Here is a 14154-nt window from a genome sequence, read left to right as displayed (position 1 = left end):
GGTACAGACTTTGGGATCCCGAATCCAGAAAGGTTGTCCGCAGCAATGATGTTCACTTTAATGAATCCAAATATCATTCTAAACCAGAGAGGGTTGAGGAGATTAGAAGAGTTGTCTTCCAAGAAGATGGACCTGCACGTGCAAGACAAAATGTCAGGGCTCAAGAGGAGCAAGGACATGATAGATTGGAACCACAGGTTGTGGCTGAGCCTGAGCCACCTATTGTGCGTAGATCTGGGCGTATCACGCGACCTCCTGATAGGTTTGTTCCATCTATGAACTATGTCATGTTGACTGATTGCAATGAGCCTTCATGTTACAAGGAAGCAGTGCAAATGAAGGACTTTGGGAATTGGCAATTGGCCATGCAGTTAGAGATGACAGCTCTACATAAAAACCAGACATGGAAGCTAGTTAAATTACCACAGGGCAAAAAGGATCTACCTTGTAAACGGGTTTACAGGTATAAGATCACCGCTCATGATAGTCAGCCAAAGTACAAAGCAAGGCTTTTCGCCAAGGGCTTTAAGCAAGAACAAGGCATTGACTTTGATGAAGTCTTCTCTCCGGTGGTCAAGATGACTACATTGAGATGCTTTCTTGCATTGGTTGCCATATTAGATTTGGTGTTGCACCAAATGGATGTCAAGACAACGTTCTTGCATGGTGATTTAGATGTGGAAATTTACATGCAGCAGCCAGAAGGGTTTGTTGAGAAAGGCAAGGAAGATTTGGTATGCCAGTTGTTAAAGAGTCTTTATGGCTTAAAACAATCACCGAGGGCATGGTACCATAAGTTCCACAAGTTTATGCTTTCTCAAGGCTACAAACGTAGTGAGTTCGATCACTGTCTATATACAAAGAAGGCTAAGGATGGCAGTTGGATGATCCTTATTTTGTATGTGGATGACATGTTGATTGTTGGCAAGCACTTGGAAGAAATTTCAGCTTTGAAGTCAAAGATGGCAAAATCGTTTGACATGAAAGACATGGGTGAGGCAAGTCATATACTTGGTATGCGCATTGAGAGAGACAGATCAAAGAAGTTGATTTGGTTATCTCAAACAGAGTATATTGACAAGGTTTTGCAACGTTTCAATACGGAGAAGGGAAAGGCATTGAGTGTTCCATTGCCACCATATGTGAAACTTAGCAAACAAGATTGTCCTGTGTCTGAGGAAGAACAGGCTGAAATGGATAAGATTCCATATGCGTCTGCAGTGGGTAGTTTAATGTATGCAATGATTGCTACTCGCCCAGACATTGCATTTGCAGTGGGAGTAGTAAGTCGATACATGTCAAACCCAGGCAAGAAACATTGGGAGGCAGTGAAAGGAATATTGAGATACCTGAAAGCTACAGAGAGTATGCGTATATGCTATGGGAGTCAGGAGCTAAGTGTAAAGGGTTTTACAGACTCAAATTATGCAGGTGACTTAGACAACCGAAGGTCTACGTTAGGGTATGTCTTTACATTGGTTGGTGGAGCAGTATCATGGCGTTCTAGATTACAAGATTGTGTTACTCAATCTACTACATATGTTGCAGCATCAGAGGCATGCAAAGAATCAATTTGATCGACTAGTAACAGATTTGGGAATCAAAGAAGAGATGCCTGTGTTATATTGTGATAGTCAAAGTGCTATACAATTGGCTCGCAATCCAGTTTATCACTCAAAGACAAAGCATGTGGATGTGAAGTATCATTTCATCAGAGAAATGCTTGAGGATAAGCAACTTCAGCTTGTCAAAGTTCACACCACAGAAAATCCTGCTGAACTACTTACAAAAGGACTTCCCTCAGAGAGCTTTGCACATTTTCGCAAGCAGTTAGGTGTAGGGTAGTACATCACTTTTCTACATCTCTTGTATATTAGCTTGTATAGTAGCTTCTCTCACACTTAAAGCTCTCTCTCTCTCTCTCTCTCTCTCTCTCTCTCTCTCTCTCTCAACTGCCACTTCATCGACTCCCACCTCTTCACCTTCTCTCGTTGGCCAAGCTGAGGGTCTGCCTCCCTTTCGGCTCACGATGCTTAATTGCTCTCCTCGTTGAATTGAATGGGGGCCAGGTAGCTGTGCATCCAAGCAAGAATATCATCAGCTCGGATGCTTGGGTTTCTGATAATACATAACTACTCTTTCCTGTTGGTGGTTGTGCACACTTATATCAACAGAGTTTTGTCCGCCAAGAGGTCATGTGCCTGAAGCCGCACCTTCGTGTCCTTGCATGCTTAACAACTTAGGAGAAACCCACAGCAGACACACCAAAACACACACACACACACACACACACACACAGCGAGATGACTACTTGGCAATTGTTTACCACAGATCATCATATAAGAGTTGATCGTGGTTGTTCATATGACTACCTAGAAACTGCTCATCACAGAGTAGATTGTGGCTGCTCGTACTGCTCAAGCAAGGACTCTCTCTCTCTCTCTCTCTCTCTGCGTGTGTATCTGTGGCCTCTTCACCTCCCATGATGGTTAGTGCTGCCTGTTGGCTCACCAATTCGTTCCCGAGCTCACCACCTCAACGCGAGAGAGAGAGAGAGAGAGAGAGAGAGAGAGAGAGAGAGAGAGAGAGAGAGAGAGAGAGAGAGATTCCCAGCCGTTGCAATCAAGTTTTAGCAACATAGAAGCAAGTGGCGAGACCTGGGAGAAAAAGGAACGTTACAATCGGGGAGAAAAAGGAGCAGCTTGGATTCACCCTTTTGTGCCACGTGGTTTGCTAGAAATCCTTCTCCATAATAGAGTAAAGTATGGCCGGCCGTCTCTCTCCCCCCCTCTCCCCCTCACTCATATAAACAAGAACTCACTGCATGCAACAAACTTTGACACGTGGCACTGGAATACCAGTCTCCTTAATATATAGTATAAAAACTATGGCCGGCCGTCTCTCTCTCCCCCTCTCCCTCTCACTCATATAAACCGGAACTCACCGGATGCAACAAACTTTGACACGTGGCACTGGAAAACCAGTCTCCTTAATATATAGTATCATCATCTGTTAAGTAGATAGATAGATTGTCCCGTGCTAGATTTGGGGGAGGCATCTCCACCCCGAAGGTTATGGGAATGGGAAGGTCGACCGTGGAATTTGGAAGCGACGGAGATTGGAAGGTCGATCGAGGGCCCCTGGTTTAAAACCCGGCATTGCCGGTGATCATGAAGGTATCCATGGACGCTAGAGTTCTGTCTATTCCGCCAGTTTTCCTGCGTGCATCTTGGCCATATCGATAGCCAGACCGCAGGAATACCTACTAAATGGCTCTTGTCTGGCTCAGCCGAGGTTCTCGAGCTCGTCATTCTTTGGGTCTGCCGCAGCTCTAGGCAGCGAGGTAGCTTCGGTCAGTACTGTAATTTCTTTCTTTGTTGTGAGTGAGGGTTTCTACTCGGGCTTAACGTCTGGAATTCTGAAGCGATTGAGTGGCAGACATGGTGTCTTTCGTGCCTTCGTTTGAGAGAGAGAGAGAGAGAGAGAGAGAGAGAGAGGTTTCTAAAGGGTAGTGGAGCTAGGGCCTTCACGCCACTGCTCATGCCAATCATCTTTTTTATCGTCCTACTCCTGATCATCACGATGTGGCACTGCAGCCCCTCCTAACCACAGGATTCGATTTTCCCCATCTCAGACCGTAGTCGTCTTTTTCCTTTTAATTCCTGCCTTTCAAGCCCCTGTGTGTGACCATATCGTTGCATGACTTAACACCATAGTCTAGTAGTAGGTTTCCTAAGCTTATGACATAATATCTGTCCTTGTGCTGCTATGTGGGCTTATATTCTAGTCTTTTTCGTAATTGGAGTTTGACACGCCTCTTTTGCATCGTTGTCATGGTGTTTGGTCCACCATAGCCTCGTAGAACCACAAAGCTCTGCTAGGCCTATCAATCCGCGCTGTGGTGTGTGTGTGCCTCTGGCGCCCACAGTGTATATAAATTAGCCTCAGCGTCCAAAAATGCTGATTCAGCAGGTCTTCTCATTCTATGGACTGTCGAGTCTTAGCTTGGCTTCACCTTAAATGGGATTTGATCGCTCTCGGGCTATTCTTCTATCGCACTGTGCTCTTCAAGCTGATTCAATTGCCATTGCCCATACCACATGTATCTTGAAAATCCTGTGTTAGCCTCCTTGTATATTGATGTTTCCCGGCTGCTCTAGCCTTTAAGAATCAGACCTGAGAGAGAGAGAGAGAGAGAGAGAGAGAGAGAGAGAGAGAGCTGAATCTACTGATGCAGGGTTAGGAAATGTTTCTTGCGGCAGCAGCACCTTCTCTGGAAAGTGTTCCATTGAACACCTTGCTCATAACAGCTGCCTCAAATAATTGCACAAGAGGAATGTCACAACTTCTTGGCTGCTCTCGGTCCGCGAAAAAGCAGCATCACCAATACAGCCCCGACTTTCATGAAAAGCTTGTATCGGGTCTATCCATTATCTAGCAGTGGGATTTCAGATTCAACAATAGACAAGAACCGTGGTTATTTAATTTGCAATCTGAACTGTGGGTAAGCTGAGTTTCTCAATGAAACAGTCTACGTTAGTTTGCCTCATTATTCTGGCTTAGCATGGCAAGTAGCAATCCACCAATGGAGGGTCTGTTGATACCTGGGCTTCCAAATGATGTTGCAAAGTTGTGTCTTGCACTTGTTCCTCGCCTTGAATTTCCTGTCATGAGCTGTGTTTCGAGAGCATGGAAAGCTCTTTTGCAAAGTAAAGAGTTCCATATTATCCGGAGGGAAGCAGGTACCTTGGAAGAGTGGCTTTATGCATTGATATCAGATCCAAGGTCTCAGGCCTTGCAGTGGCAAGTTCTCAGCCTGGATTGTAGCCATTGGACGAGTCTTCCACCTATGCCTGGGCCGATGAGATCTGGATTTGGTTTTGTTGTCATCGATGGGAAACTCCTAGTGATGGGGGGCTCTTGTCAAGGAACTGGTGGATTAAAACCGGTTGCTGATGTACTCAAGTACGACTCAGCATTGAACAGGTCAGCAATTTATTCAAGGATTCTTGTTTTTTTTTGGTTGGAACTCTATATCGAAAAGAGAATTTGTAAAAGATGTTCATTAAATACAAGCATAACCATATCAACAGATACAACCATAACCATATCAGTAAATGAACAGTTATCTCTACCAGAAGCTTCTAGGAAGTGAGGCTTTGATAGATACAAAAAATCCATAACTGCAAGAGGCCTCAAAAGAGCTGATCGTTGCGAACAAACCAGCAATGTATCTCCAAAAGATGCGAGAAAACTAGCATCAGCCATCAGCTGAGTAAGCATAAGTTTAAATAGCCTGGATATGATGGCCTTCACCCCATATTAGATTATGCTATTTTGGACATGACCCCTGTTGGTTATATGTCGACGTTATTTGAGGTGTATGTGCAAGAGCTGAGCTGGCTGCTGCACCAGGGACCATGCTTGTTAAATTTCAGACTCTTTTTTCCACATTGCCTTCATGGTGGGTGGTGGGAAGGAGGAGGGGTTGATTCTGGTCTTTGCTTTTTGCGGTGTGCAGGAGTGTTTTGGGTAGGTTGTATGCTTGCGCTGCCCATGTACTTAAAATTGTTTTAAGGTTTCGTGGGTGGAATTTGTTGCCCAAATTCTGGTGTGTGGATGATGAGTCCCCCCTTGATCTGAAGGTAGATAGTGAATAATGGAGGTAATTACTAAGGTTTTAGGTACTGTTGTCGCTTGTGCATGTCATACAGATGGCATCAATTGAATAGATGTCAGTCTTGATAGGTTGCATTGCTTGCATTTTTCTTCTGCGGCTGTATGATTCCTTGCCTTGGGAATCTCCTCCGGTACACAAGTGTGATCCAGAAGGGTGCACCAGCAGGGAAAGTGCTTAGGGCCGCTAAAATTTTCCATGTTCATAATCTCCAAGTCTCAAGGCTGAACTACAGCAGCAGCCCCAGGTTGAGTTGTAATAGGTTATAATTGCTTCTGAAATGGTAGTCTCCTCCGTACACAATTGTGATCCAGAAGGGTACATCAGCAGGGAAAGTGCTTAGAGCTGTTAAAATTCTCCATGTTCATAATCTCCAAGTCTCAAGGCTGAACTACAGCAGCAGCCCCAGGTTGAGTTGTAATAGGTTAATCAATCATTGAAGCTGATAATTATTGCTTGCACTCTACTTCATAGGTGAAATGAGATTTTTCTCCAGTTCATTTGGGTATATATAATGTTCTGTTAGCTCTTCATGTGGTTGCCAGTTTGCAAGCTTAAGATGTCTGGCCATCTAATTTAAAGAGGTCAATGCCGTTGGAACTGTGCAGCAGTGTGTGCCTATGCCAGGGAATCTGCATCATTTAATAGCTGCATCGTTCTCTGGTTTTGCAGGTGGAGCAAGGTTGCGAGCATGTGTGCAGCCAGGTACGAGTTCGCCTGTACCGTTTTGGGTGGACGTGTCTTTGCTGTTGGTGGCCGCGGTGAAAGCGGAAAGAATCTTTCTAGTGTGGAGGTATATGATCTACAGAAAGATGAGTGGGATCATGTACCAAGCTTGAATCGAGCCCGATGGGGTAGTATTGCGTTTGGTATAGAAGGAAAATTGTATGTGATGGGAGGGCGGGCAAGTTTGACGATAGGCAGTCCAAGGTCTATCTCAGTTTACGACCCCTTCACGAAGGAGTGGGGGGAGGTGAAAAGTGGGAGTGTGATGGTTTTAGCACATGCATGCCTTGACAAGAAAGTCTATTGCATAGAATGGAAGAATGAGAGGAAGCTGGCGGTCTATGATCCTGCACAAAATGCCTGGAAAAGTGTGCCTATCCCACTAACAGGGAGTTTGAGTTTGGGCTTCTGTTTGGGCAGTTTCAATGGCAAAATTTTGCTTTTTCCAAGGAGGACAGATTCGGGCTGCAAAACATTGGTGTATGATCCCAACACAAGTGGGAGTGATGATTGGCAGACTTCTGCGGTGTATCCTCTGGGCCCCTGCATCTCTTGTGCAACCATTACGGCCTAAAGCTGCGGTAACTCAAGTTTCAAAAGCAAGCTTCTGGACATAGAAATTGATTGTGTTGCCCTCTGTGTATCTTAGAGTTGGAATAAACATGCCACTGTTTATGTATGATGCCACATTCGTCGTTTTCGTTCTATTAATGCTCAATCTAATTTCTTAGTTCTGTCCACTATGGGTAGTATCGGTTTTTCTTCAAATGCAAGGAGTGATAGGTTATAGCGGCATTTGCCGACGCATCAAGTCACTTGAGTACTTTTGTATCGAAGCTCTGTCATCTCCAAGATTATTGCAGGCTTTTGAGGCAATTTCAATGGACAGGTTTTCACAGATTTGTGCAAGAGTGCGATCCGGATCGACAAGCAGGGCCAAGGTTGTGATGAACAATGGCTTTGCATTAAAGGATGAGAATGCCCCTCTTTATACAAATTGGTTAACAAATGTTGAGCTCTCATAGTGGCCTACATGTTGAACTCATGCTCCACCTCTGCATCTCCATGCTCTTCTTTGATGCTTATGTTTACATAGTATCCTACCCGCTTTAAGTGGCTTCCTAAGGATTCACACACGCACACACACACACACACACACACACATGCATTATGCGGTTATCTCATATTTGCAATGTCCACTAGTAGACTCCTCACTTGTTTAAGAAGCATCAACAATAGCCAAATTTTGTTTTTTTCTTAGCCTCTTTTACCAACCAATCTTTGATGATCTGTAGCAATGTATTTTTCTTAGCATTTTGTGAAGGATGGTAGGATTTTTCAAGCTCTTGATGAGAAGAGCACTAACCTTCTAAATCTTTCAAGGGTTTTCTAAGATTTCTTGTGCTCCTTATCAACCTTCTTAGTATGAGTAGTAGCTTCGAAATTTCCAGTTGCTAATCAAAGAGGCAGCTTTACATTTATTCAAAACCCAAACTCTTCCACTTCAACCTTGCCTTTTGCAGTTACAAGAGTATGCCAGCCCAAAATGCCATGCACCAAGTCATGCTCATTCAACGAGGAAAATGACTGCTAAATGATTCCACTTTGTCATGCAAAAAACCTCACCCACTCATACCTTCCCAAAAGCACATATTGTTGCACTTTTCAGTTTTAGCTCTCATAAACAAGCCCACATGCAATTTTGATAAAGTAGTTTCAACCCTCAACAAGCTCAAAAGAAAGAAGAGAATTTTACAACAATATCTACACGATACAGATAATCTTCTTCATCAAAATGTTAAAATTATGCATCACAAGTGAATCCCCAATTTGATCCTCTTTATTAAATTGCACATTGGGTGAGAAAACTTTAATGTATACTTTTCCTATTGGCTCAAAAAAAAAAAAACACTATCAATTGGCTCAAAAAAAAAAAAAAAAAACACCACCTACACATACAAACTGCATGGTGCAAAAAAACTTTAAAGAGCAGAAAAGAAAACGCCAGAGGAAAGAAAACAAGAAGAAAAGTACAAATATATGAATGCTCATTTGAATCACCTCTTTATATATGGATATGAAAGTCTTTTGACTTTGTCATGGGACTTTTCATTTCCTTTTTTTTTTTCTTTTGCAAAACTCACAATGGTGAGTATTGATCAACCTAAAAAATTACAAATTCTTGTCATGCTTGCATCGAGCCATGACATCACAAGGAGACCATAGATACATTGATTGACAGGGAAGTCACCTTGGAAGGTCCACGTCTTAAACCTTGCTAGCAGGTTACCACGATGTTCTTCAACTTATCCACTCATCCTAGTTCTTCCATTTCCCTACTAGGGTTAGAATCATCCTCTTGCTTTCTTGAATTATTTTATGAACTTGGTTGTTTCCATGGTGTTATCGAATACCAGTTCTTCCTTATCTTCCAGGTCTGTTTAAGGGAGCAATATCTGACAATTTGCGTTGCAATTAGCATCTCCTGATTCTTAAAAGCCTTTCCTCCTAGAAAGAGATCATTTTTGTAAAAACATATCTTCCAATTCCTTTGGACCCACTTGCAGATCCCTCCTGCTGTTCGAAACGTGAGCCGGGTTGGCGCCGGGCCTTTGGCTGTGAGAGGTGTCAAGAGAGAGAACAAGAGACACTGATAGCTCTGGCAATCACCGTAATTATCAATTAATCAAGTCAAGCTTTTAGTACAACTTAATCCTTAGCCCAGTCGGACTGTTAACAGCACCCTCACTTGGATCATCTGATAATTAAGAGTTTAAGCTCTCTTTTTACAAAATTAACTGGGTCGTTAATGACACCGAGCTTAACATGATGATTAATCAATCTCTAGTTGATGACGATAATGAAAATTCTCTTCCGCCACTTTAACTGCGTCGTGGATTCTGAAAGCTTCAACTCTGCTCACTGCCTCAATTTTCATGCTTCTTGCTCTATTTGCTTTGCACTGTCTTAATTGCTGCTTATAAATTTTGACTCCCCTCTAATCCACTTGCTCTAATTGCCCTTCGCCCAAAAATCTTATCTGTTCTTGCCCACCAAAGTCGCGAGAGAACGTCTTAAAGCCCTCACTATAGAGAAAGATTGAGTCCTGTTCTCCTCTTAGTCGAGAGTGAGAGAGATACTTCCTTTTCCCCCTTCAACACGAGAGTGAGAGATCCCTTTGCTTTGCCTCGGTTATTCTTGGAAGAGAGAGACTCTTTAGTTTTCCTTCTGCTTTCCCTCTTTGCCTTTTTGAGGACGAGATGAAGCAAGAGAAAGCCTCCCCTCTTTGCTAGCTGAGGACGAGAGAGAGAGAGTCACCTTCAAGCTTCCTGCTTATGGCCGTGAGAAAGAGAGAGCCTCGAACTTCTTCTTCTACCTCGCTTCACCAAGCTTCTTCTCTTTCCTTATTGCTTCAAGGTCCTGTGAGAGAGAGAGAGAGAGAGTGACCCTCGCTTATTCATAGAGAGAGCCTTCCTCCTTGCTCCGAGAGCTTTTTTCTTGCTCTCGTAACCCTTGAGTCCTTCTCGTCATGCCTCCTTACCCTATTCTACTTTTCTCTTTTTTTGCTTACCCCGTCTCACTTACACAAAACCTGCGAGACGACGGCACCGTCGGTGACGTGGCATGGGAGTCAGATCTATGACGTGGCAATCGATGGGTTTCGGGAGCGCAAAAACCGCCGCCAGTGGGTGAATTTTCGTCTCTGCTGCACCCCTCATCTGCCGCTCGTACAACCCGGTGCGACACCTTTTCTCGTGCGCAGTATCTGTTCGCAGCCCTTTCTCCTTTACTTTTCCCACTCACTTTATTCATTAAGTGGGCGGCCCCCTGGCTGGGCACCCTTTTGGGCGGCCTGCCCCCTTAAGCTCTTTTTAACAAAAAGCACCACATTTGGCTTACATGCCGACCGAGGCACCAGCAAGCATGAAATTTTTTCTCTAACATCCCCCTGACTAGCAACATCACCGAGAATTCCGATGCCTACTCTAGTGTGTTGAATGCCGCGACAACCTTCAAGATGCAAGTATAAGTGATTGCATTTGGTGAAAGACCTTCCCTCACATTTGGTTAAAACAGCTCGGGGCTTCTAAGCCGCAACCCTTTTTGGCATAATCCGCAATTAATGAGCTCCAAGAAACGGCAATATTGGACTTTGAAGGCTCATCAAACTTAATGTACTTCCGTATGAGCACCACACTTGACATACGCATCAGCCAAGTCAATACCGAGCACTGCCAAAAAACATCACCAGATCCCTCCCGGCTAATAACCGTCGTTGATTTGAAATTGCCATAACTTGTCCGTCTGGATTTTGTTTGTCGTGTCATCACTTCCTATGGCCTTCATACGCTACATAGAACACACACATCACCTAGCAAGGCTCCAAAACTCTCAATTGGCACACCAACCGAGGCGACCAAGCTAATACGAAACACCCCTGGTGAAATTTAAACTGCCCATATCTTGGCAACCAGAGCTCCGATTGCCAATCTGAAAGGACACGTGCTCCACAAAACAAGCACTTCAGGCCCATGCATTCACACCATCCCTGACCCTTCATCTGCAACTACCCAATCCGGCCCGGATCTGCAATTGACTCAAACTTCAACCTACCATAACTTCTTCACCGTAGCTCCAATCAACGAGCCGTAAAGACAGGCCTATAGAGCACTTTAAGCACTATGATTCTAGATCACAACATCCCATCTATGCTCACTTTAAGTATACTCATATTTAGTATCACCAAGGCATCTGTTGGCCCTTTAAAGCCGCATCATCTGGCATACATTAACCATAAAATTAGCTTGTTAGCAAGCCCTGAACACTGATCATTAATCAGGTAAGCTTCAAATAGGCTTGATGTGTGTTTTTCTGGCATCTTTCTTAGCATGCGAGCGGAGCTGCACGACATCCATCCCCTCTAAACCTGCAGAACCTCCGATCTTTGCCAATTGCACTTCAATCTCCATCTGCTATAGGTATCTTAAGCTCTTAGCCATCATCAGACTCACGTAACTGGGAAACATATGTAAAATAAAGTAAGGCTTACACCCTATCATCAATGTTTTAGCTTAATCATCAGGTAGCAGCCCATCAAAATATCTGAACCGTATCTGTCGTATCTCTAAAACTAAAATCATGGAAAACCTGTTTAGCGAACCTCGCCAGACTCAAGTGCTCTAGTTAATGATGCACACGGCTTGACCATTAAGCTCGCTTTAGGGAACCCAGTCAAGCTCAAGTATGCCTTACTCAGTCTGCACACGGAATGCTGTCAAGTCCTTTACTTCAAGTTTTGGTAGCAGAACCAACTCAAAAGATGTGAAGATACTTTATCAATTGTCCAAAGAAGTCAACTGGAAGCCAGCCATGTAATCAATAATGCATAACCAAAAACTCTTTTGACTTAGCATAATCTAGAAACCAAAACCTTGTACCATGCAACCTGCTACAACAGATAACTGGTACTCTTCAAATCTGCAACTTGTACTTTAGTAGCCTCCGGGATCAAACGGGAAAACAATCATTTGCTCCACTGTGAGCATTCCTTTAAAAAATTTGCACCATCCTCCAGGATCATAGGGAATATACAAGAATTTCCAATCGGTAGACCATAAACATGAATTGACCCATGAATCTTCATGAAAACCGCCTGGATCATATGGCATATAAGTCAATTGCTCCGGACCATGCATATATCTGTCACCTCCTGGGTCAAAAGCTAGCTCAAAACCCCCTACATCATAGGGTAACATCAGATCCCATATAGCATCACATATCACTAGATATTGCCATATCCCCTGTGGAACTGGCTCATCCAATTGTCGATCATCAATCATAGGTAAAAGCATTGGCAGTGCACCTTCACTCTCACTAGTATTGAAATCCCAATCATTCATATCCATATACATCAAGTCTCTGGCAAAAATCTCTTCATTAGGCTCGCAAGATGCAGCAGAAAAACATTCTCTATCTTGTAGAGGCTCAAAACCGTAGAGCATCATCCAACGACTGCATAAGGTCATCATCAGCTGTATCTAAACAAACTTTCTCATGCATGAATCTAGAGTGATTGGTATCCTTAGCATGTGTATTTGAGAACCCTTCCAAAGCTTCGTCCAATAAGCACATAAGATCTAGGTCCATCGCTTCAGAAGGTTCTTCCATCTTGCACATCTCAAGCTGCTGCAAACTAAGATTTCCACATATGACATGCATACTAAACACATCTGCTGTAAACTGCTCTTTAAGTCTTTCACCCCCATCCAAATATCTTTGCACTTCTATATCACAAAGTTCAGCATGCACATTGAAAATTTCATCTATTGCCCTGTCTGTATCATCGGCACAATGAAACCAATCACGTTCAACACCAAGAGATTGCACTTCACTATGCATCCCCTCTCAATCAACATCATCAAGTTCATGATCATTCTGCCATAGTGCGAGCCCTGTGTCACAAATTCTTGATAAAGAAGAAGTCTGCTCCTCCTCTAAACCACCAGCACATTCAGGATCAGTCTGCCAGATCGATAGCTCTAGGTCACAGAAACTTGTCTAAGAAGGAGTCTGCACCCCCTCTGATTCATCATCACATTCAACACCAATTTTCCACTTTGGTAGCTTGGCTTCACAACAACTTGTCAATGAAGGAGTCTGCACCCCCTCTGAATCAACATTTTGCAGATCTTCAAACACATACTTTTTCCTTAACCAAGTCCTCAAAATCTGATATATTCAAATTTGAAAAATCTGGTATACCCAAAACCATGGTCTGCTGCTCTCAATAGCAGCCTTGCTTTGACCTATAACGTCTGTATCAACAATCAACTCTATGGTAGAATCTGTACCAAAATTTTTTTTCTCTAATTCCGAGTCAGTAGCAAAAGTATCAGTTGAAACCGAATCTTCCTACATGTCTACTTGAATATGGTTGCACTCATTCACATGCACAACTTCTTCTTGAGATTTAGCCAGTTTGTTGTTTTGATCCCCTGATTTCTTTTCCTCATGTACTGCATTTACAAGTTCTTTGCAAAATTCATCCTGTGTATCTTGAACTGCACGTGTAGATTCTTTGCAAAATTCACCCTGTGTATCCTGAAGTTGTAAAGCCTCACCCTCAAAGACTTCTACTTCATGCACAACATCTGCAAAACCCGACTTTTCATACACAGCTTTAACTATATCTTCATCATTAGCCTTTAAGAAGGTAGCATCTTGTACAATACACTCATCAATCACACAACTTCTAACTTTGATCGTACTTGTCCTCGAATATCCGCGTAGTTTGGTAGACTTGGACTCTGTTCTTGATAACTTTCATAATGCTCATAACTTACTTGTACAATTGCTTCTTTGAAATACTCCTAGTCGTCGTTGCAGGCTTTGGTAACCTCTTGAATTTGCTCCTTCAAATCTGAACTCACTAACTGCACAAAATATATGACCATTAACTCTTCAGGTATGCTTCTTAACTTGGTTTCCAACTCATAGCACTCAAGGTAACCTTCTGGATCGTATCCATCAAAAACTTGCCTCCAAAGCTTCATCCATTTGATTTTCCTTCTTTATGGCCTCCATTCAAAGAAGAGATCCTTGAACCAATTGAAGCATCTTCAAAAAATCTGGAACTGTTGACTTATCATCAAAACCATTTGCACTTAACTCTGCAATCAGCTTCATCATCTGCTCTAAATTCTCCATCTTTACCTCCCACCCCGGCTCGTTTCGTGTCGGGTTTATCAAAG

At 43.2% G+C, this 14154-nt stretch overlaps 1 protein-coding gene across 3 annotated transcripts; it reads left to right on the top strand.

The window, feature by feature from the left end:
• Window positions 1-3058: 3058 nt before the first annotated feature.
• LOC147443698 (F-box/kelch-repeat protein At1g67480-like) lies at window positions 3059-7133 on the top strand. Of its 3 annotated transcripts, none has more exons than XM_086526503.1 (3): window positions 3059-3343; window positions 4238-4986; window positions 6350-7133. In XM_086526503.1, exons 2-3 carry the CDS (start codon window positions 4565-4567, stop codon window positions 6975-6977), a joined length of 1050 nt encoding a protein of 349 aa, XP_086382629.1. In that variant the 5' UTR covers window positions 3059-3343; window positions 4238-4564; the 3' UTR covers window positions 6978-7133. The 3 variants fall into 3 exon arrangements, with proteins under 3 accessions (XP_086382629.1, XP_086382626.1, XP_086382628.1); XM_086526500.1 differs by having other exon boundaries at window positions 3059-3352; XM_086526502.1 differs by lacking the exon at window positions 3059-3343 and adding an exon at window positions 3963-4102.
• The last annotated feature ends 7021 nt before the right edge of the window (window positions 7134-14154 follow it).

Source organism: Adiantum capillus-veneris, chromosome 13, assembly GCF_014529385.1.
Source record: "Adiantum capillus-veneris isolate H3 chromosome 13, ASM1452938v2, whole genome shotgun sequence".
Classification (NCBI taxonomy): domain Eukaryota; kingdom Viridiplantae; phylum Streptophyta; class Polypodiopsida; order Polypodiales; family Pteridaceae; genus Adiantum; species Adiantum capillus-veneris.
This window is presented reverse-complemented; position numbering and strand designations above follow the sequence as displayed.

Bases quoted from the DNA above. Each gene is read 5' to 3' on its own strand.
- LOC147443698 (XM_086526503.1), top strand. From the start codon at position 4,565: ATGGCAAGTAGCAATCCACCAATGGAGGGTCTGTTGATACCTGGGCTT. The intron at 4,987-6,349 runs GTCAGCAATTTA...CTGGTTTTGCAG, and splicing joins TACGACTCAGCATTGAACAG to GTGGAGCAAGGTTGCGAGCA.